General features: G+C 34.9%; 1 protein-coding gene across 1 annotated transcript; it reads left to right on the plus strand.

The window, feature by feature from the left end:
• On the plus strand, window positions 1-25673 carry LOC111703762 (DNA-directed RNA polymerase II subunit RPB2-like). Its single transcript, XM_023475805.1, is given in 38 exon segments — window positions 1-45; window positions 394-469; window positions 872-963; window positions 1376-1518; window positions 2033-2133; window positions 2469-2558; window positions 2938-2975; window positions 3103-3191; window positions 3710-3889; window positions 4350-4440; window positions 4882-4941; window positions 7279-7345; window positions 7725-7798; window positions 8375-8518; window positions 9100-9184; window positions 9728-9820; window positions 10389-10525; window positions 11165-11229; window positions 11630-11828; window positions 12352-12402; window positions 12569-12610; window positions 12860-12961; window positions 13431-13558; window positions 13618-13734; window positions 14142-14219; window positions 14780-14847; window positions 15794-15939; window positions 17267-17328; window positions 17515-17583; window positions 18612-18741; window positions 19531-19629; window positions 20618-20688; window positions 21620-21724; window positions 22367-22439; window positions 23120-23205; window positions 23731-23877; window positions 24891-25032; window positions 25565-25673. Coding segments are annotated over 38 exon segments (3660 nt in total). The 5' UTR covers window positions 1-6; the 3' UTR covers window positions 25646-25673.

Genomic DNA, 25673 nt, shown 5'->3' on the forward strand with positions numbered 1-25673 from the left:
TTTAAGATGTATGAACAAGAAGAGGAATATGTGGAGGATGGAGAGGTGAATTTAAACTTCATGTTTTTCCTTTTATATCCTTAATTAAACCTTTCGTTTGTGGTTCAAATGCGTTAAAAAACACGTGAAAATATTGTTATGCAGTTTTTAAGCACAATATTTCTATTATACACTCAATTCGGCTGTTAGTAAACCATTTGTAACAAAAGATTGTTGCTTTGTAGTTAGTGATTTTCCTTAGAATGTAAATAAGTTTTAGCAAAAAAAAAACGTTGATGTCATTAAGAAATTGTTTTTACGCATTAATATTATTGTCGATATAGATATCATTGATTGCCGGAAAGTTTAAGTCTTATATTTTTTATTTCATTCATTAATATTTAATTTGTTCAGGATTCTGAAGAGATTTCTAATGATATCTGGCAGGAAGCTTGCTGGATCGTTATCTCGGCTTATTTCGACGAGAAAGGTCAGATGATTACACTTGAAGAAATTTTTATTTCTCTATTGTCGCATGTTTTTACCTTAAAAATGCCCATAAACGAGTTAAAGAAACTGAACAACATTTTTATCTCTGAAATCTGAGAAGCTCGTAAGGCACATGCAAGATGAGTGCCACACTCGAATTTTTCTTTTACGATATTGTCCGACGTACAAAGGGTTTTGATAAAATCACCTGCTCTAAACAAAGATGTAATCACTTCGCGGGGGTTTGTTTTAGTCTTCTAATGCTACCTTTCCTTCAAATATCCGTGGTACTTTATTTTTGTAATTTTTAGTGTACTTCCGAACCGAAAAACTAGCTCCAAGGAAGAGTTTTCGCCTTCTTTTTCTAAAATAAACAAATAACTCGATCTTGTCTGTTGTTTAGGATTGGTAAGACAGCAGTTGGATTCCTTTGACGAGTTTATTCAAATGAATGTTCAAAGGATCGTGGAGGATGCACCTCAGATTGATCTCCAGGTTAGTATTGATCTGTAGATTGATCTCCGGATTAGTTTTGATCTTCAGATTGACCTTAAAGGTTAGTTCTGATCTCTAGCACGCCCAAAGGGAAATTTTAAAGAGATGTTCTAACATTTGATATAGTTGGTGGACGGTTGAACCAAACCAGATTAAAGATAAACGATGGAGAACACATTTCAGTAAATATATTTCTATGGTGTCCTCATTAGTACTAGAGGTTGGGGAATTACAGGTCAACTATCTATCTCTATCTTTATCTCTATCTTTATATTTATATATATCTAATCTATCAATCATAATTATCTTTCTATATATCTATCTAGCATATTTATCTATCTATCTGTTTATATATTAATCTTTATATTTATCTATCTGTCTCTATCTGCCCACGTTATATCTATCTATCTAGGGGGAGGCTCAGCATGCCCAAGGGGAGGTTGAGACCCCTCCACGGTTCCTCTTGAAATTTGAGCAGATTTATCTCTCCAAACCAACTCATTGGGAGAAAGATGGAGCTCCTACACCTATGATGCCGAACGAGGCTAGGCTCAGGTAAGATCTTAAAGGGACTGTGCACGTATATCCAAGAGATTATTCTGCCTATTGACTGGTTCTTTTAAAGCCTGATTAGAAATGATGATAATGAGTCGACTTATCTAGAAATGGGGGGGGAGGGGGAGGGGCTTTATTTCTGGCACATGTTCATTTTTGAACCCGTTTGGCTTTTAAGTTCTTGGGATTTACTTCTTAATATCTAAATGTACCAATGCCAAATATTCTCTATAAACTATGTATGTACAGGTAACCTCCTTATGTGCAGGAACCAAATGTACTTAACCTATGTTTGTACTTTATAAGCACCATGTATGTACTCTGTTGCATGTACAGAAACCTGATGTACTTAACAACCTAGCTATGTATGTACAGAAACCTGGTGTACTCTTCAACTTTAAATATTTGTAGGAATCTGACCTACTCTGCTCCTCTGTATGTTGAGATCATAAATGAATGTACTTAATAACCTCTTACATGTACTATGTACTCTCTAAACCCCTAATATTTGTAGGAATCTGACCTACTCTGCTCCTCTGTATGTCGATATCACTAAGACTGTTGTAAGAGAAGGACAGGACCCAGTAGAGACTCAGCATCAGAAAACATTTATAGGTATGATTTAAAGGGGTATATATTTTCATGAACAAATAATTCATCCCCCCCACCCTCTTAACTAATTTTAAATAATTAATTTTTTAATAGTGATATAAATGGTTTTTAAACATTTTTATGTCAACAGTCACAATAATTTTGATATTTTATTTTTCAAATCTGCCCTTTTTGGCTGGAATGTATCTCTTTTATTTCCCTGGCATTGGACTAACTGTTGGGGTTTAAAGGTCTGGTTAGAATAGGTGCGGAACGGTGATCCTGCACCTGGCGGCGGTCTGGGGGGTCCACATTGGGGCCTCTTACAGATTCCACTTCCTTATGATTCCTTATTCTAGGAAAGATTCCTATTATGCTGCGGTCAACCTACTGCTTGCTCAACGGTATGACCGACAGAGATCTTACAGAGCTCAACGAATGCCCGTTAGGAATTATAAACTTGACATTAGCATGTGAATTAAATATGACCGTTGTGAAATAGATGAATTTATATTTAAATCGTACAAAACTCACAGAGCTGAACGAATGCCCGTTAGGAATTATAAACTTGACATTAGCATGTGAATTAAATATGACCGTTGTGAAATAGATGAATTTATATTTAAATCGTACAAAAAAAAAGACATGAACAGAATAAGAAATGACTTAGACGAAGTATATCATAAATAGGGCAGAATTCGACATGAGTTAGACGAAATATGCCATGAATTTATAACGAATATAATACGAGTTAGACTTATTTGACATGAAATAAACGAATAGAACATTTTCTGGATTTTAATATGTCAAGTTCGATGTTTTCATCAGATCCCGGCGGTTACTTCATTATCAACGGATCAGAAAAGGTAATTGCGAGAAAATAAGAAATAAAAAAATAATTAAATTTTTTTAATTACACTGTTATATGTTTTAATAGAAAATTAACACCAGGTTAGATTTTTTACAATTCTACAATTCTATTAAATTATTTAGGTTTTGATCGCGCAGGAGAAGATGGCCACCAACACCGTCTACGTGTTCAGCATGAAGGACGGAAAGTTTGCGTACAAAACTGAAATCAGGTGCGTCATTGTCATTCCCATTCGCTTGTGCCATATCTAATTCTTGCATTCGATTAGAAAATTTGCGTTAATTTTAAGTAACAAAGGTTAGTTTTAACAATTTTCTTTTGTTTTTATTGCATTGAAAGTTATTCTGAAAAGTTGAGGCAGTAGTATTTAAGAAAAGCAAATTAATTGTCACACATTTTTTCATGGTTTAGTTTGAATTTGTATTTCTAAATATTTGTAATTCAAAATCAGTACATCCTTTGGATTCTACGTAATTACTTTGGATTAACATATTTTTGTGTTTTATAATTAGACTGTTTTTCTATCGTGCTTTTGTAGCAGATGTGCGCAAGTTACTAAGAAGAAAAATCTAACTTTTAAAAATCAATTTTGCAAGAAATTATGATTGACATCATCCGTCCTTGATCAGACAAAGCTATTATGGTTAACATTGTTAGTCAGAAAGCCATTAATTAAACGGAGACTCGCTTGAAACAACGTGTACAGTCCCTTTCATGATAAATGTTCAGATCTTGTCTTGAGCACTCCTCCCGACCTACGAGCACATTGTGGATCAACATGTTGGCCCGCGGAGGGCAGAACGTTAAGAAATCCGCCATAGGACAGAGAATAGTGGGGATCCTCCCGTACATCAAGCAGGAGATCCCCATCATGATCGTCTTCAGAGCACTTGGCTTCGTTGCAGACAGGTTGGTCACCCTTCAACAACTTTCTGGACGCTGGTTTTTTAGGACACCCTTTTTATATTTAATTTTTGGGACATCAAACAATTTTATTTTTGAACACTTAACTGTTATTTTTATTTTTGAATCCTTATTATTTTATTTTATTTAAGAGACATCTTTCAATTTTTATTACAGAATCATCTTTCAATATTATTTCCGGGAAGTCCTTCACTGTGGTTTATTCGTACTTTGATGTTTAGGATTTTGATAAACTTATTTTATGAAATTTCAACCTTCTAGGAACATACAAAGACTATAAATTTAGTTTATGATAATATTTGTCTTAATATTTGTAATTGAGTTAAAGCAATGCTGAAAAGTTGTGATTATTTTAAGAATTCTTGCGTCCTTAAAATAAAAATAATGATATTGATACTGATAATATAATATTATTATTAGAATTAGAATAATTATTTTACTCTAGGGATATTTTGGAGCACATTATTTATGATTTTGATGATCCTGAGCTGATGGAGATGGTTAAACCCTCCTTAGATGAAGCTTTTGTAATTCAGGTATAAATCACTTGGCATTAACTCTTCCAGAGACTATCGTTTTCGAGACGCCGTTTTTCTTTGTAAATAAATAAATTGAGCGGTTTTTTCTGTTATCATTAATGGGTTTTTAAAATTTGATTAATCTACATTTTTCACTAACAAAATTTTAATTTCAAAATAAATCTTCCCTATGGTCATGTGAACTGCAACAAAAAATTTCCCATTCGGTTCAGCCATTTTGACGTTAAGACAAGAAAAACATGTTTATAGAATATGAAAGAGAAGGGGGAACAAACATGAAGGGAGCTTATACTTTTTTTATCCTATTTAAAATAAAATCTTGAAAAATTATTTTTTTAATTTTTTTTGGAGGGGATATTTAACGGCTATTTTACAATAATAGAATCGTGAATTCTGTCAGAAAAGTAAATTTTTGAATTATATATCTTTTAAATGTAGGAACAAAATGTTGCCTTGAACTTCATTGGATCCAGAGGAGCCAGGCCTGGTGTAACAAAGGTCAGTTTTTAGATCAATAAAATTACTAGAATTATTTAAGGGAATGTAAACGTAATTTCAAGTGATCCTCCATAGTTTGAGTGGCAAGCTCGATTCACAAAGGTTCCCTTATAAGCTTTGTCTAATCAAGTGTGAAATATACTTTTTTATAGAAAAGTTGGTAGAACTAGACACTTTTGTGCCCGTTTTGGGAATTTTAGCATTTTCCCTAGAAACAATACCTAGATCCACAGGAATTTTTCAGCTATTAACATGATGGGGCAACATCAATTCTCTATTGCGCACCTCTTTAATACACATGAGTCTCTTATATTCTTTATTTCTGGTACAGCGATACAGAGCTAGGACCCGTGAACTGAATAACAATACATCAGTCACGGGTTAAAATAAATAATAAATTAGTATTATAGTTATTTAAATGAATAAAATAAGCCAAGTTTACAATAAAATTTGCTCCATGTGTTGTTACAATTTAATCACACTTAGCGTGTGATTAAATTGTAACAACGATTTTGAATTGAAATAACACTTACAATGTGCTAAATGTGAATAAGTTGCGACAAATATATATAAATTAAAGTAACACTTACTAAGTTGATTAGGCTTGAGAATTTAATAGCTCTAGAGTTGGATGATTGTTACCAGCTGTCTGTTATACATAACTAGAAATAATAAGAAGAGTTTATATAAAGGCTTATCATGTGTTAGAGGAGATAGTCACACTTTCGTCTTTAATTGTTCACAAAGATCACACGAAACTCGATTATATACCTTTATCTGCTCGAAAGCAGCAGTCCTGGTTTAGAGAAACACAGATGCTTCCGACGGGACTTCTCCGAGAGGAGGAACGGATACTTCTCCGAGAGGAGGAACGGATACTTCTCCGAGAGGAGGTACGGATAGTGATGGAATCTAAATAAGATTAGGTTAACATTAGATCTAAATCTTGAGGATAGCTTCATAATCGTTTTTCACCTTTATCTGCTCGAAAGCAGCAGTCCCGGTTTAGAGAAACACAAATGCTTCCGACGGGACTTCTCCGAGAGGAGGCGAGGATACTTCTCCGAGAGGAGGCGAGGATACTTCTACGAGAAGAGGCGTGGATACTTCTCCGAGAGGAAGTAGAGATGTAGATGGGATCTAAATAAGATTAGGTTTACATTAGATCTCATCTTGAGAGCAGTTCATATTCAATCTTCACCTTTGTCTGCTCGAAAGCAGCAGTCCCGGTTTAGAGAAGCACAGTTACTTCCGACGGGACTTCTCCGAGAGGAGGTGGAGATATTGTTGCTCAGCAGGGAGGTACTCCGCGGGCAGATTCTCATTCATGTTGAAGATACAAACAGACTCTCATTCGTGTTGAAGCTATCATTCTCGTCCAGGAGTACGGCGAGGACACATCAGAGGAGGACTTGGTCTAAGAGATAAGGGAGTAGTTAGTTTCGCATAAACTTCAAAAGTTCTAAATTTTCTAGAAATGTGTTTTCACCTGTTAGTTTATTAGTTCATAGTTCAGAACAGGCGTTGAAATACACGTACGATCTGGATAAGTTTTAATGAGCTTAGATTCAAAAGGTTTTAGCCAGTGTTACATTTACATTTAAATAAGATGTTTTATAAACCTAGTATTGCACAACCTGGAGTACTAACAAGATGTATGGACAGTTGACTAGCCCATTATGGTCTGAAATACATAGACCATTAAATATAATTTTTTAATATAGGCTCTTTAAATTATAAACTTAGACGTTATAAAAAAGCTTGTTAAGCTTGAAGATATAAAACTTTAGGCCAGAAAAAATACATTTAACATAAAACTTTAGTTAAACTCTCAGATAAAATCTTATATATAATTTTGAATAAATGTTCATGTATATAATAGTAGGAACAAGTGTAGAGTTAGATGAGAAGATCTTCATGTGCTTCTTTAGATCACGATTTCTGGATTCAACCTGAACATCAAGATTTAAGAAAAGATCCGTAGATCTTACAACTTCACTTGCTAGAAAACCAACGTTATCTTCCACATTATTGATTAGCTCAAGGTGTAAAGGGTACCGTTGTAAATTGGACATGCCTCTTATTATTATGAGGGTCACTTAGAATTACACAACAGATCTCTTAAAGGAACGCAACGGAAAAATATCCTAACGATGCACAACGATACCTCTTGAATTCACATTAAGCGTTTAAAAATACAAAAAAATTTCGCTGTTTACATGGTTACTCCGATAGAGGTTTCAAGGGTACCGTTTGTGAACCGGAAATGTTGGTTTTTATAAGGAGGGTGACTGGAAAAACATGGACAGTCCCTTTAATGATAATTGTTGTGTTTAGGAGAAACGTATAAAATATGCTCGTGAGATTCTACAGAAGGAGACCCTGCCTCATGTTGGAGTTTCAGGAATATAATCAATTAGCGTGGGTACCCAGCTTTACCTGTGGTAAACCAACATTGTCTGTGCCAGGGGTTTATGAGTTATGATCGGACAAACAAACAGAGATTACAACTTTATATATATAGATAACAGACGTTTTTCCATTCCACACTTACGTTCCGCTGTAAGTGAACTTTTTAGATGACCAGATTACTGATCACTCAATAATAATTAACACATTTTACACTTACATCCTGGTTTTTAAATATTCGTTGACACCTTCTTTAATCATTGTTCAGTGGTCTTCTTGTAATAAACGTATTCTATGACCTCGTAAATAATTACCGCCCCCCCCTTGTAATCCTTGTACTCTATGACCCTATAAATGATATATTGTGTACGCAGACTACTGTGAGACCCGTAAAGCATATTTCCTGGGATACATGGTTCACAGACTTCTATTGGCTGCACTGGGAAGGTAAATATTAGAGGCGCATACAGGAATTTGTTCAGCATAAAACTTATTTCTTTCCAGGGGGGGGGAGCCTCATTACCCATTGTTAACAGCCGATTCTGGCTGTATACTTCTGTATTCAAACGGGATCTGTCCAAGGGGCGGTTTTCTGTAGTTCTTAGAGGGTTGCAGACGCGTCATAATAAATAGATAGATAGATTGGGGCCTAAAACCATCATAGATTTCACTTGTCCAGGGGGGAGGACACCGCTTCCCTTGTATACGTCTATGGTAAGATTAGTGAGATGTTTTAAGACTTATAAATGGGAGTTTTCAAGTTTGAAAATTAGTTTTTTTGGTAAACTGCAGGAAAGTGGAAATTATTGTCACTAAGTTCTCACTTAATTGTTCACTTAATTGTCCCTTAATTGTCCCTTAATTGTCCCTTAATTGTCCCTTGAAAGATAAAAGATATAGTGTACCTTTCCGACTGCTGTAACGTAGACATAAATTTTGAATATGGTCCTTATTAAATGGCTTTACCGCACTAAACACGCCAAAAATTATCTTCAATTTAGGTGACCAAATTATTATATCCCAGGAGATGCGAATGTACGCGCAGAAGTTTATCGACAAAGGAAAGGATTTTAACCTGGAGCTCGCAATTAAACCGAAGACGATCTCTGATGGTCTCCGATACTCCCTTGCCACCGGAAACTGGGGAGATCAGAAGAAAGCCCATCAGGTGAGAAGCAACGTACGCGAAAAGTACCATTTCCGGTTTAATTTTGTACAAAATAAAATAAACCGTTAATTTGATTTTGAAAAAACATTTGATTTTGAAAAAACATTTGATTTTGAAAAAAACTTTTTTTTAAAAAGATAAATAAAATCATAATTGAAAATTCGAAAACTAGATGGCATGTATAATGCATTAAACGTTTTTGTTTGTTCTTGATAATGTTTCAATAATTAGTTGATTGATGAAATATGAATAGAACGAAAAAAATACCAAAAAATTGAATAAAAAAATGTGACGCCATTTTATTTTTCAGTCGTACATGCATTAAATCTATCTTATGTTACTAATAGAAGAATAACAAGTAACTTCTAATGCAGATTTATTATGTTACCTACTGTAACTCATAATAAGCCCCTTTAGGGGTCCTTGGAGTAATCTAAAAACTAAACTAAACAAATTTGATTGATGGATTGCAATGATGAATTATTGAAAAATTGAAAAAATTGGTTGATTGGATGATTAATTGCTCGGTGGGTCGATTGATTGATTGAATGGTCGATTTATTTATTGATTGATTTCTCTAGGCCCGTGCTGGTGTAAGCCAGGTATTGAACAGGCTGACCTACGCCTCGACTCTCTCTCATCTGCGGCGTATAAACTCCCCTATAGGTAGGGTTAAGGCCTCAATTGTGTTCTGTATTTAGAATCTTAAACTGTTACTCAAGCAATGTCTTATGATGGCCGGCTTATGAATTTTTCCAGCGCNTCAGGGGTCCATATAATTCCATCTGATCAATCCCAAATGTTGATTAATTGATATTAGGGGCAGAAATAAGCCATGTTTTTATGTAAACCATTGGAAATATAATGCCAAGTTGTAGAACAAACTCCATACTGCAGAATGTTTACTGCAAGGGAGTGTTTATTTTTCTGTATAACATAATTTATCTCTTATATTAAATACTAATATGTACAACTTTTAACACCCCAAATGCAGTTCACATTTCTGAAGTGTAGTACACGTTCACAAAAATTTGTAAAAGTTCACAATGACATATAAAGTGTACTTTCATGTCCCTAAATGTACTTTCAACCCCGATCCCATTTGGGATTAGAAATTGAATTATATTGACCCCTGCTCTATGATTGTAAAAACAAATATAAACAAAATGACATTCTAAATGTTAAATAAAGTTGTTTAAATTTACCAAGGTCGTGACGGAAAACTTGCTAAACCGAGACAGCTTCACAACACTCTCTGGGGGATGATCTGTCCTGCCGAAACACCAGAGGGAGCAGCTGTAGGTCAGTTAACAGCGCTCACAAAATTTTACAACGATGTTAATCAAGGTTTTTAATTAATCCGCGCTGTCAGGTAGTCAGCCTCTCTGTTAATAAGCGCTGCCAGCCAGATATGACCGCTCAAAAGTTGTTATCATCGATGTTAATAAGTTTACAGCAATATTAATTTATAAAAATCTCTGTTATAAAATAACAGGTCCGTTGTTAAATTAACATAGGTTTAGTCAGTTAACTGTTACGAAGTTAAAAGAGCTGCTAAGTGATAAATACCGCCTACAGTTTCTCAGTCTCTCAGTCAGTTAATATATTTCTGCATTCAAAAAATTACAGTTTTGTAAATAAATAGAACTTTCAACAAAGTTAACATTACTGTAAATCCCTGTACATTTCTCTAAATTAATCATTTATTATTTATTTTTACATATTGCATATATATACTAAGTTCGAGTTTTAATATATCTAAATCAATTTCTAATCGAAATTTGATGAATCATCTAATTTTTGAATATTAAATGTGATTTGATTTGATTTGATTTGATTCATAAATTTATTTGATCAAAAAATGATAAAGGTTTGGTGAAGAACTTGGCTCTGATGGCGTATATTAGTGTGGGGAACACCCCCTCACCCATCCTAGAGTTCTTGGAGGAGTGGAGTATGGAGAACCTCGAGGAGATAGCTCCTAGCAGTATAGCAGATGCTACTAAGGTAGATATATAGATAGCTCCTAGCAGTATAGCAGATGCTACTAAGGTAGATAGATAGATAGCTCCTAGCAGTATAGCTGATGCTACTAAGGTAGATATATAGATAGCTCCTAGCAGTATAGCAGATGCTACTAAGGTAGATATATAGATAGCTCCTAGCAGTATAGCAGATGCTACTAAGGTAGATAGATAGATGAATGGATGGATTAATGGACTGATAAACAGATGATGGACAGATGGATAGACAGATAGATAGATTGACAAATCAACAGATGGACTGATGGACAGATAAACAGAGAGATAGAGAGATAGAGAGACAGAGAGACAGAGAGAGAGACAGATTGATAGAAAGACAGATGGATAGAAAGACAGATGGACAGACAGACAGATGGACAGACAGACGGAGAGACAGACGGACAGACAGACAGACAGACGGACACACAGACTTACGAACAGACAGCCAGAAGGACAGACAAACACATGGACAGACAAACACGTGGATAGACAAACACCTGGACAAACAAACACATGGACATTCAAGCAGATGGACAGACGAACAGTATGAAAGACAAACAGATGATAGACAGACTGACAGAGGGACAGATGGACAGAGGGACAGAGTTAATTTTTTAATATTTAGATATTTGTAAACGGATGTTGGGTTGGTATTCATCGAGATCCTGAACAGCTGATGACAACCCTGAGGTACAGCATTGTTAATCTAGGTCATTGGTCACGGTCGGTATACCTCACGGTCATTGTCAGAATATACACTCATTACTTTAATAGACTGATTGATTGAATTATACACTTGATTTACTGATTTATTGATTTAATCTATTGATTTTTTATTATTTGATTGATTGATCTACTGTAGAGTCATTTTTTGATTGATTGATTTATAAACTTGATTGATCTAAGGATTTACTTATTTTTTGATTGATTGTATGATTGATTGATTTACTGTTTGATTTACTGATTGATTTACTAACTATTTACTGAATTTATGGCTTTATTGCATCATCGATTTTTTGCTTAATTGATTAATTGATTAATTTATTTATTTATTTATTGATTGAATTACTGATTGATGGATTGATTTCAGGAAGCTCCGACGACAAATGGACATCATCAACGCCGAGGTGTCGATGATCCGTGACATCAGGGACCGAGAGATCAGGATCTACACAGATGCCGGGAGGATCTGCCGTCCTCTTCTCATTGTGGAGGACTGCAAGCTCCTCATGAAGTCCAGGCATATCGACCTCCTCAAGGAGAGGGAGTTCAACAACTACCAGTGGCAGGTTGGTCGCATCTACTTTTTATTCTAACTGAGCTGGGAACTCTTGTATTGTGGATATCGAGATTAATTTCGCATGGTAATTATACCCAGTCAGGGGTTGAAGGGAGCGCTGATTAGGGGAGATGTAAATAAAATGAAATTATGGAAAGGTATAGTAAATAGCTTTGATCCTTAATTAAAAGTGCCACAGTGGATATCGAGATAAGCGATCGGGATTATGAAAACAGTGGAACCAAAGAACAAATTTGGGATCCAGTGTCTACACTTTTTCTGATGATAAAGGATTTGGTGGCTAAAAATTTCCTTTAATTAAGCCTCAGAATATTATATTCTACATACCAGATAACTTTTATTACACATTTTTCTTTAGGAATGGGCTTAAACCATTAAAAGGCCTCTTATGTCTAGGATCTAGTTGCTAGTGGAGTAGTGGAGTAGTGGAGTATATTGATACTATGGTTTATATATAGAATCTAGTTGCTAGTGGAGTAGTGGGGTATATTGATAAAATGGTTTATATTTAGGATCTAGTTGCTACTGGAGTAGTGGAGTATATTGATACTATAGTTTATATCTAGGATCTAGTTGCTAGTGGAGTAGGTGGAGTATATTGATACTATGGTTTATATCTAGGATCTAGTTGCTAGTGGAGTAGTTGAGTATATTGATATAATGGTTTATATCTAGAATCTAGTTGCTAGGGGAGTAGTGGAGTATATTGATAAAATGGTTTATATTTAGGATCTAGTTGCTACTGGAGTTGTGGAGTATATTGATACTATGGTTTATATCTAGGATCTAGTTGCTAGTGGAGTAGTGGAGTATATTGATATAATGGTTTATATCTAGAATCTAGTTGCTAGTGGAGTAGTTGAGTATATTGATACTATGGTTTATATCTAGAATCTAGTTGCTAGTGGAGTAGTGGGGTATATTGATAAAATGGTTTATATTTAGGATCTAGTTGCTAGAGGAGTAGTGGAGTATATTGATACTTTAAGAGTTTTTTGAAAATCTTTTCGTATTTTTCAGACATGGACCCATTGTGAGATTCATCCAGCCATGATCCTAGGAGTGTGTGCTTCCATTATCCCATTCCCTGATCATAACCAGTCACCCAGAAACACATACCAGGAACGGTCCCTTTCCAGCTATTATTTTGGCATTGTTTGGTCATAATTTATGATTATTGGTCATATTTGGTAATTAACGGTCATATTTGGTAATTTTAATGGTCATGTTTGTTCATATTTGGTAATAAACGGTCATGTTTGGTAATTTTAATGGTCATGTTTGTTCATGTTTGGTCATGTTTGTTCATGTTTGGTCATGTTTGTTCATGTTTGGTCATTAACGGTCATATTTGTGTCATACTTGTTTATCAAGGGCATTTTTGGTCATCAAGGGTCATATTTAGTCGTCAAGGGTCATATTTGGGTTATTTAAGGGTAATTCTAGGTCCTTTGTTTTCTTGGTTATGTATGGTAATATTCCGTTAATAATATAATAGTCATATTTGTTAAATCAGGATCATGTTAAGATATTCTCGGGGATGAAAAATAATATTGGAGGTAAAGCTGAAAATGACCATATCGTTGTACAGTCTGCTATGGGTAAGCAAGCCATGGGAGTGTACATAACTAACTTCCATGTACGGATGGACACCCTGGCTCATGTACTGTACTATCCACAGAAACCATTGGTTACAACACGATCTATGGACTATCTCAGGTATTATTATTATTTTTATTATTATTTTCATTATTATTATTATTATTATTATTATACAGGTTTTCTGAGCTGCCAGCTGGTATAAACAGTATTGTTGCTATTGCTACCTATACCGGGTATAATCAGGAGGACTCCGTTATCCTAAACAGTTCTGCTGTAGACAGAGGATTCATGAGGTAGAGTTAAACTTGGCCTTTTAACCAGAGGTCAGAATTTATTAATAGCCTTTGAACTCTTTCCCTACTGTGGCTGAGAATGTACTTAAGAAATAGTTCAACTAGCAACACATAGTTATAGTGCTTCTTCCTGTTGATTTAATCTGTCCTCAGACGTCTATATTTATGAAGAAGAGAGAGGTATTTGAACCACCCAAGTCTGGTTCAACAACTCTTCTTGTTTTGCCAACATCCAATTAAACCAAAAATGAGTTTAATTGAATCTCGGCGGTAAAAAAGAGTGAGACATAGTAGAAAACGACAGAACTATAAAAATACACATTTTCAAATTATTTTTTTATCAAAAATATTTGATGAAGAATAAGAATAATCTTTAAATCTAGAAGCTTAGTTACACCCTATCCTAGATCTGTGTTCATGAGATCCTACAAGGACTCGGAGACCAAGAGGAACGACCAGGAGGAGAACTTCGAGAAACCGACTAGGTAAACAATAATCAATCAATCAATCAGTCAGTCGATTGATCGATAAATTTAGGTCGATATTCTTATCAAAATACTGGTTCATACGTTTTGGACTTCTCTAAATGTTGGGGTATGGGGACCGGGGGGAGGGGTGGGTGGGTTATCTTTCCATCATGAATTTAATGATTTCTTGCAGAAGTCTAAAATCAGTTATATCAGTCCGGAAACTTGTTCAACTAGTCACAATATTAGTTTAGCTACTCTGGAAATTGGTTTAAATTTGTCTTAAATGGTTTAAATTTACTAGTCATGTAATTGTATTAGCTATTCTTCAAATTGGATTAACTATTCTTGAAATTAGATTTAATTGGATTAGCTTTTCTTCAAATTGGATTAACTATTCTTGAAATTAGATTTAATTGGATTAGCTTTTCTTAAAATTGGATTAACTATTCTTGAAATCAGATTTAATTGGATTAGCTTTTCTTCAAATTGGATTAGCTATTCTTGAAATTAGATTAAATTTGTAAATTGATTTAAAATATCATTCTAAGATAGAATTTTGAACTTTTTTTATTTAGGGAGACTTGTCAAGGGATGAGGAATGCGATCTACGATAAACTGGACGATGATGGAATTATTGCCCCAGGTTCTATATTCAGATATTTATTTATATCATTTTATCATCTTCTCTATATATACTTTGCTTGTCTGTTTGTTTGTTTGTATCCAATAAACGTCAAAACGGCTGAACCGATCGGGCCAAAATTTTGTTTGGTACCTCGCATGACCCCGGGGAAGGTTTAAAGATAATCAAAATTTGAAAAATTTGCCTCCAACAAAATTCGATTTGCATTAATTTTCTGAAAATCTACGATTTTTTGTTAAAAATGTTAAAATTGACATAGAAGATATTGGGTGAAGCGCCCTAAAAGCCTAGTATTTTATAATCAATCATCTTAAAAGCCGGATTGTTAATATTTTTGGAAAATAATTCCCCCCCCCCCTGATGTAAGGTGATTTTTAAAGTTGTATTCGCTGAATTGGGGGAATTGATTTTTAGGGGAAAGTAGATGAATTTTTGTGTACAAATTATCAAAAAGGCTGAATAAACTTGGCTGGTTAATGTCCAATTTTCTTTGTCCACCAGAGCATCAAAATTCAAACACCATCCCCCCGCAGGGCTTCATTCAAAAATGTCCACCTCAGGGCTTCGTCATTTTTAAGTTTTCATCTTAGGTCTTTCATCATTACTAAAATTTCATCTTAGGGCTTCGTCATTCCTAAATTTCCATCTCAAGGCTTCTTCATTCTTAAATTTCCATCTCTGGGCTCCGTCAATCCTAAATTTCCATCTCAGGGCTCCGTCATTCATAAATTTCTATCTCAGGGCTCAGTCATTCGTAAATTTCCATCTCTGGGCTCCGTCATTCCTAAATTTCCATCTCAGGGCTCCGTCATTCTTAAATTTCTATCTCAAGGCTTCGTCATTCATAAATTTCTATCTTAGGGCTTCGTCATTCATAAAGTTCCATCTCAGAATTCTTCATAATTCTTCATCTCAGGCCTTATTTATTCATAAGTTTTCATCTCAGGGCTTCGTGTATCTGGAGAGGATGTAATTATCGGGAAAACAATTGTTCTGCCAGAAAATGAAGACGAGCTGGACTGAAATCTATAATTGGTCATTTTTTCTCTGGATTGTTTAATGTTTACAAATAATAATGATGAAGGGTCAATAGTTGTTAGTTTTTACTAACGGAACTAATCATAATTGGTTTAATTGGTTTAATTTGTTTAATTGGTTTAATTGGTTTAATTGGTTTAATTGGTGTATTTATGTTGTTGTATCACTGTTGTGATAATTAAAACATCTCGTTCTTCAGCTATGTTGGCCATTCACCCAGTTTATTCTTGAAAATGTTCAGGATCTTTGCATTTTTACAACTTGTGGAATTTCATTCCACATATTAACGCATCTTGAGCTAAAAAATATTTCAGTTTTTACAGCCGGAACTTTCAATTTTAAAGGATCACTTGACTGTCTGGTTTGAATACCTCTTCCTTCTCCTGGTACATACGCAGTGCTGAACTATTTGTTCTTGTCCACATGGTCATGTCCATGTAGAATTCATACCTCCTCGCTTTATTCTGTTCTCCAGGGAGATCAAACCAACCTCTTTCAGCTTCTCTTCATATGTTGACCCAGAGAGTCCAGAGGTCATTGTTATTGCTCTTTTTTAACCTTTTCTAGGATTTCTTTGCCTTAAGGTGGGGCCTGACATAGGTTTCGTATAATGAAATCCATTCAGTTTTATTTCTGTAGGAGAAAGATTTGGTTTGAGTTACATTGCTGAAATAATGTCGCAGGTTCAAATTTTAACCATTTGATTCAAAGTCAAAGATTAAGGAAGGATTTCAAATTCATTATATTCGGTCTCTGATTTTTGTATTTTGAACGTTAAAGCTAACTGTTGTCCAAGAACCGGAACCGTAAAAAAAACTTCCCCTTCGTAGATGCCTTATTTTTATTTTTGCCCACTTATCATCAAAAACAACCCCCCCCCCTCCGGCCCCGGGTGTGTTAAATTCTTGAAAAAATATACCCCTGTCAAACATTAATATGAAAGAAAGAAAACCTAAACATAAACCTTAGAATTACAGTTTGCTGTGCACTGCAAACTAAGATGGTCACGCTCTGACGCAAAATTCAGCAGTGTTTCACCAATTACTTCTTTAAGCTAAACTTAGCTAAAAACTTAAGCTAAAAACAAGCTAAAAACAAGCGCTTTGCATTTTAAAAATATATATGTTTCTAGAGGTACAAAAAAATTTAAGTAAGTTGGTGTGGTAAAACCAAAGGCCAAGGTGTGTGAAATTTAATGAAATTTAATGACTAACTTTCAGAGTTGTCTATATCGCAGTGTGTGAAATTGATTTGTTAACAAAGCTCAAAGGAAATTAAAACTTTAAATAAATGCTTAGTTTCAAAGCTGGAACAAATATAAACAGGATCGGATAGCAACACTGGAAACAAGATTGATTTCCTAGTGTCAACTTAATTATAGGTGATGTTGACCCTGAATAATGACGGAAACAAGTTCACCAAGATCAGAGTACGATCCGTCAGGTAGAACAGATAAATTATTTTTTACAATTAAAAAAAAATTTACTTTAAAATTATTTTTTTTTATGATGTCCACGAACACATTTCGATGACCGGGTTCGTCAAACCCTTTATCATACTTGGGTTTATATAGTAGAAACGATAATAACTGTATTTGTTAACAAAACGGAGAAAATTATATATTTTTAGGATTCCACAAATTGGAGACAAGTTCGCCTCCAGGCACGGACAGAAGGGAACATGTGGTATTCAATACAGGTAGACATTAACAATCATTGATTGATTGATTGATTGATTGATTGATTGATTCATTAATTGATTGATTGATTGATTGATTCATCCTCTCAATCGTTTTTCATTCATTATCATCCTTTCATTGATTTATAAAATACGGTTTTATATTTACAATTTGGCGTTAATGATGCAATAAAATAGGTGTTAGATAATCTTGTGCTGTCAAAGTAGAACATAACTTAACGTAATTCCAGCTCTTCTATCAATTAAACATAATCCGCAATCAAGGGGCGGAAACGTCATGTATGTGTTGTACCAAAAGAGTGTGTGTAAAGTTTACCGTACGTAGGTGTGTACTGCAGGTATATACAGTACATAGGAATCTCGGTTTTTGTACAGTCTAGGAGAGTACATTTGTTTATTGTTAATTGTTTACTTAAAAATAAGTTTAATATACATGATGTAGCATATTATTTATATATTTAAGTCAACAAACACTAAACAGCCAAATTTTCATGCAAAGAATATAATTTGATTAAAGTTTACAATAAAGTAGTCGTTATTCAAGCTTAATTATAATTGACAACATTGTTCTGCAATTTTCTTGACTGTAGTCATGTTGTGTGTCTGTACCAGAAGAGTGTGTGTAAAGTTTCCCTTTATTTCTATTCCCTGTCCGTAATGGAATATTAACCCGTAGTAAAACATTTCAAAATGTTGGTAGAGGTCGGGCTGAAAACCCCGGATGTCGACAAGACTTGAAACTCAAACCCACCTTTAGGAGCCTTAAGCCATCCCATCCCTACAAATATGATTTGATTTGATTTGATTTAGTTCCACATATAAAGAAATATATTTCTATCTATGTATCTATGTATCTATCTATCTATCTATCTAACTATCTATCTATCTATCTATCTAACTATCAATCTATCTAACTATCTATCTATCTATCTATCTATCTATCTATCTATCTATCTATCTATATCTATCTATCTATATCTATCTATCTATTTATCTATCTATCTATCTATATCTATCTATCTATCTAGACAAGAAGATATGCTGTTCTCCTGTGAAGGACTAACCCCTGACATCATCATTAACCCCCACGCTATCCCATCCAGAATGACAATCGGTCACTTGATTGAATGCCTCCAGGGCAAAGTTGGATCTAACAAGGTAAGCCTAATTTTTTATATTAGGGATAGCTTTTTTTAAAAAACAATTTTTATATATATTGACAGGGATAGCTTTTTTTAGAAAACAATTTTTATATATATTGACAGGGATAGCTTTTTTTTGGCCCAGACAAATATTTAAAGCAGTAGTAGGATCCGGATCCGTTACATCCGCAAGATTTTTTAAAGGGTACATTGCTCATTGGATTAGCAACTCTTTAAATTGACAGTCATATTGGGTTACTTACTTGGGTTACTTGGGTAATGATCCTCTGAACTCCAGGAAGGAGTATCAACTTATTTCAACCGAACTCTTTCAGGGGGATAGTTTATTCACAAAGAAACATAAATCTGAGTAAAGTAAGGATAGGAAAATCAATACAAATTTGGCCATTTTCTTCTACTGTTGAAAACTGGAAATCCACAGGCACATTATTAATTATAGTTCGTATTTATATTAATAATATTAATGCGGGCCAAATTCTCTGCAAATTTATTATGCAAATTGTTGCATCAGATAGAATATATGTTTGTATCATGCAATTTATAATAATGAATAATTATTAAAACTTGCATTATCCTTTTCATTATATTTATAATTGCATCATCCTGTTTATTATTATTCATAATCGCATCATCCTATTCATTATAATTCATAATTGCATCATCCTGTGTATTAATATTCATAATTGAAACATCCTAGTTATTATGATATAAAATTACACCATCCTGTCAATAATTATAAATAATTGCATCATCCTATTTATACTTTATAATTGCATCATCCTAGGGAGAGATAGGAGATGCTACTCCCTTCAATGATGCTGTAAACGTACAGAAGATTTCTAAACTGCTCTTAGAGTACGGATATCAGAGCAGAGGCAACGAGGTGAACTATCTATCTATCTATATTCTATATCTATCTATATAGATATAGATTATAGATATATCTATCTATCTATCTATCTATATATCTATTTATCTATCTATCTGTATATCTATCTATGTATCTATCTATATATATCTGTTTCGCAACTGACTATGATGCCCTAAAGATAAACCAGCTAACTACCGTGTAGTGTTTCGTTGGGCCTGACCGTAAGCTCCTTTACTCTCAGATCTCTTCATGATAAATCAACACAGGATAATCTTCAAGTTTTATTAAGGCTCAGCCCTTAATAAACGAGCTATATACTACAGAAAAGCTTTAGATAATCAATCAAACTCAGCAAACAAACAGAATCATAATCAAACATTATCTAGGCATGAAAAACTGTAGCACGAAGATATTCGAGAATATATGTGAGAATAAATGTAAATGAGAACAATACAAATTAATTCGATAATCTTAATAAGTTTATATAATTACCACATTAGTCCTCCGACACTTGCACGATAATCAAATATATATAAACGAGGATACGTCATTCTATCCCAAAAGTCTAGGATACATACATCCTTCTATCACAAAAATACCGGTATACTAACTAAACACAAGAGATTCTGCGCATGTGCAGAGAATAAAACTACACGTCGGTAAAACTGGTTCTGCATTCCGGCTTCTTTCCTTGTAAACGTACAACTAGAGTTCAGGGGTGAATACTGGTAAAACAGGGATGCTTCATAGACCTGGCTTGCAGCATAAGCTTGCGAAACAATATCTATATCTATCTCTTTAAAGTGATGTTTTCCGGGTACAGTTGTAGGAAACTCAATAATCTTTCTATCTATATATCTCTATAGTTTATCTATCTATCTATATATCTATATTTATATCTATCTACCACTCTATCCATCTATCTATCTATCATCTTTTTTATTTATCTATCTAAATATTTATCTCTTTATCTATCTAAATGTTTATTTATTTATTTGAGGTGATGTACTCTGGACACACTGGAAGGAAACTCAATACTCAAATATTTCTAGGTCCCACCTACTACCAAAGGTAATTAAATAAAGATATTTTTTATTCATTTTTATGATCCAGTGCTTAGGATCCGGATCCGTTGGATCCGCAAGATTTTGGCTTCCTGGATCCGGATCCGCAAAAATATGCGGATCCACGGATCCGGATCCAAGAATACAAAGTTTACTCTCCACCCAAATCTGAACTATTGAAAAAAGAGAGATTATAGAAATTTCCTGATATCTGAATGATTCAACAAGTTTCAGCATAAAAATAAGCGAAAGAAATAAGACAAAAAAATTGAAAATTCTACTTTGTTAAAAACTTTCAGTAAATTTTATGGATTTAACTTGGATCCGAATCCATTTTTTTCCACTGCGGATCCAGGATCCGGATCCGAATCCGCATCAAAATTAAATGGATCCTAAGCACTGTTCTAATTCTTTTATAGATATGTTAATCATAGTAATGATGATTTAAACGATATTTTTAAGGGCAAATAAAAACGCCATGGATAAGCCTTCCATTGTGGACCGCTTTATCTGAAGAGATATTTCGATGATAGGTGTCTTTTAAAGGGACTGGAAGCGTAATTTGCAATGTCAGATTCACAACGGTGTCATTAAAAGCTTTGTTTGAACTAGATAACAATGTTTATAATTTATGAGAGAGAAAAAAATTCAATCTCCATTGCGCATTTTTATTTATAGGAAGTATCAAAAATAAATACTTTTATACCGAGTAAAACGACCATAGCTTCCACATGATTAATCAGATAAAGGTTTAAAGGGTACTGTTGTGAATCGCGCGGGCGCGCATTGGAATCTTTAATTGAATTATGGAATTCTGCTGATAGTCCCATAGATAACCCTACAAATAATTATAATAACTGAGAAATAGATAAATAATAAATAATCTTTTAATCCATGAATTATTAAAACGTAAAATGATGATAATAATGTTTGCTAAGGTTAAAACATATGGTGGATGATAAGATCCATAGTAGAGCTCGAGGCCCTGTTCAGATCCTCGTTAGACAACCCATGGAGGGTAGAGCTAGGGATGGAGGTCTCAGGTAGATATGCTGGTTGGTTGGTTGGTTGGTTGGTTGGTTGGGGGGGGGGGGATTAATTTATTAATTGTTTAGTAGATTTATTGTATGCTAAGTTCAATCATTGGCCAATTGACTATTCGATTTTACTGATATTACTTGATTTGTCTTCAATAAGGCTTCACCTGGTTAATGAGCTCTAAAATATTTAAACCCTTAACAAAACATATCAGTGTATTCAAGGTTTTTCATAAAATGTGCCTAAACCTTTTACATTTCGGCCTCTAAAGACGAAAAGTAGAGAAACGAGATTTATACAACTAAATTGTGCTTTAATTTTATCATTTTAGGTTTAAGCCCTTTAGGAGTCTAGATTATTTCTTATATTGCCCAGGCGTGATGAATATGCGTATCGATAGGGGGAGTGCTGATGGGTGGGATTGCCTAGGGCCAGGAACAACCCCAGCGATCTTCTTTAAATAAATAAAAATATGATTAATTTCTTTGGATTTGTTTATTCTACATTGATAAATTTATCATATGATTACAATATTTAAGCAGAAAAGCTCAAAACGTTTCGGGTATCCCAATAATCTCACGAAAACTGTGTCTCTGTTTAAAAACCTACTTTAAAGTGGGCTGGTTGATTAATTAATTGATTTCTAGATTTGGTGAGATGGAACGAGATTGTCAAATATCTCACGGAGCAGCACAGTTCCTTAGAGAGAGATTGTTTGAGGTGAATTCAGTTATTTATGCATTCATTTTTCTTTCATTCTTTCATTCGTTTATTCATCCTTTCATTCTTTCATTCGTTTATTCATCCTTTCATTCTTTCATTAATTTATTCGTTCATTTATTTATTAAATGGTCTAATTAATTCATTCCATTTTTAATTCATAATTTTTTTTAATAATCATTGATTCCTTAAAGCAAGGGTGACACTGGTCCTGACTCTTAGGGCACTTTATCAATATGTTTTGAAAAAATGTAAATTTAACCTTTCTGACGATCTAAGATTTTTTAATTCGTTAATTACTGCAAGAGTTTTGATTTTTTCAATTTTTTTATGAATGTTGCTTTTAATTTGCTTTAGTATATTTTTACTGGTACAAAAAGGATTTGATATTTCGATGAAATAGTTTTACCTTTTACTAAAACTAATAATTTCTATTTTCTTCTTCCAAAATATTACTTTGCAAGCAGGGAACGTAGGCGTAATTTCTAGTGACCTCCTAATGAAAAAGATAATCCTAAATCTGATGAATAACGTTGACAATTTTGTTCTATTTCTGCAATGGAAGGTCCTTTGGAATTGCCTTTTCAGTCTCTTTGATCATATTTATAGTTAGTTGAATTATAAAAATGACGAGAGAAGTTGTTTTTCGCTCTTTTGACGTCATATATTTGTTGTATTAGGTGTCAGACCCGTACAGAATCCATGTCTGTAACTTCTGTGATATATTTGTTGTACTAGGTGTCAGATCCGTACAGAATTCATGTCTGTAACTTCTGTGATATATTTGTTGTACNTCAGACTTGTATACGAAGTAAACACGGAAAGGCCTTAAGGTCTTCGGTACATCAGTATCTAGAAAAAGGACACTGCTAGAGATATGACATGGTAAAGAAAGATAGACAAGGACATAATAAAGATCACAAAGTATCAGACATATAGCAGTGCCATCCTGGAGGACTCCAGAGGAGATCAGGAGAGATAGTGCAGCCATGAACGGAATCTAGATATAGGTTGTGTGAATGGGGTGGCGCTACCCTCCAGGATTTTCTTCTCTTTTGTTTTAGAGAGTCTGGCATGTCTTTTGAAGAGGGATACTTTTAAATGAGGATTGATCTTTCTGTGAAAGAATACAATCTTGTATCAATCAAGTCAGATTCAGAAACTGAGCGTTTTCTGCGTGTCCAAGTGTCATCAATTATGTTCATATCAGTGTCCTCCATATTTATAGATGGGAGGCTATTAGATAGGTAATTGCTTCATCATAGCCATAAATCGATATATGTTGCCACAGATGGGATGCTGGGGGTCCTTTAGATGGAGGGTCAGGTGAGGTTTCAATGATGTTCGTTGATGATAATGATACATCAGCGGATGCTGCTCCGTCAGTGGCTGAAATTGAAACATCTGTGGATACCGCTCCGTCTGTCTGGGGAATGTTGTATAATTCATCAATCTTTTGCTTGGCAGTGAGTTTAGATCTGCGCTCAGGCAGAGGCGTTTCAGTGCGATGAAGAGGTTTTGGTGAAGAGTGCTCAGGATGAGGTAAGGATTTTCGGACTTCTTCCCTTGCTAGAGTTTCTAGTGCACGGTGCTCTGTGTAAGGATCAGAGTCATCTGAGCTTTGGCTGATTCTGGATAGGATAAGCTGACGTTCCCAGATTTGACGTTGTAATTGGTAGCGATACTCTTGATCAAATTCAATGGGTGAATCTGGTTGGAGAAGGTCAGGTTGAGTGTTGAAGATATGGGGCAAGGAATCTTGTTCTTCCATGGCCTGTTGATCTTTTTGCTCTTGGGGGATGTGGACATAAATTGTTGGTTTGGTTATTTCCCAATCATCCTCATTATCAGAGCCTTCTTCATGAACATGTGGGTCCCATTCATGGTGCTGTTGGAATTTGGTTTGTGTTGGATGAAGATTGGGATTGAAGAATTTTTTTTTAGTGGAAAAGCTTGGGACTGTCTTATGAGCTGTGTTCGGTGGGAGGTTTTTATTGGAGCGTCTGAGGATGAGTTTAGAATTTTCTTAATGGTAAGATGATGCCCATTTTGGTTGGTTACGAGGAAGGGTTCTCGAATCTTGAGCATGATGATGTCCCCAGGAGAGGAGGTTTTGTTTGTTTTCGCATGATTTTTGTAGTTTAATGCGGACTGGTTTTTGAGCCTGGTTTCATGTTGTTTGTCCGTAAGAAGTTTGTCTGGAATATCAAGGGCTGTGTTGGAGTTTTCATCCCGTCTGAATGTGATATCTGAAGAGGAGTATCCGTGATGTCTGATCAGTGAGTTCACTCGCAAGGTAGCTTGAGCTAGTGTTGCTGATGAAATTTTACTGCCCGAAGGGTCTAGTTTGCGAATTTCATTCTCCAGCTCCTGAATTGCCTTGTCAACATGACAGTTTTTGTTTTTATTGAAATCCTCTCCAACAATTATTTGGATTCCAATGCTTTGAAGGTCTGGATGTGGAGTTTCTGCAAGGGATCGAAGAGCTGGGGCTGCATCTGATCTGACCAATGTCGAGTTGCTCCTGCGAAGTGGTGTCACAGTGCGTATGATTCCTTCGATGAGATCCTCTNGTAGGGATGAGATGGGATGGGTAGGGATGAGATGGGATGGGTAGGGATGAGATGGGATGGGTAAGGATGAATGGGATGGGTAGGGATGAGATGGGATGGGTAGGGATGAGATGGGATGGGTAGGGATGAGATGGGATGGGTAGGGATGAAATGGAATGGGTATGGATGAGTTGGAATGGGTATGAATGAGTTGGAATAGGTAGGGATGACTAGGGATGAGTAGGGATGAGATGGAATAGGATGGGATGCGTTGTGTATTTAATTTATCTATTAATATACTTATCTATTTATCTATGTTTCTATCCATCTCTTCATCTAAAGGGTTACCCACAAAGGATGAGACTTCAGAGACAATTGTACGATGTTTATACTAAATGTTTCGTAAGAATACACACCTTGGGTTTCTGCTCAGCTAGAGTAAGTCCTCCTAGTTCAGTCCGAGCGCGTATGGGCGCGCGGTCTCGTCTAGGTGAGGAGCAGGGAGANTCTCTATATCGTCTATAATTAAAAAAAACTATTTTATTTATTTTTATTTATTTATTCTATCTCTAGGTGAAGCTACCATACGCTGCTAAGCTGTTGTTCCAGGAGCTCATGTCGATGAATATTGCTCCCAGGTTGATGGTCGACTAACCCTACACAGTCGACCGTCGACAATCAA

The sequence above is a fragment of the Eurytemora carolleeae genome, unplaced genomic scaffold, assembly GCF_000591075.1.
Source record: "Eurytemora carolleeae unplaced genomic scaffold, Eaff_2.0 scaffold553, whole genome shotgun sequence".
NCBI lineage: Eukaryota > Metazoa > Arthropoda > Copepoda > Calanoida > Temoridae > Eurytemora > Eurytemora carolleeae.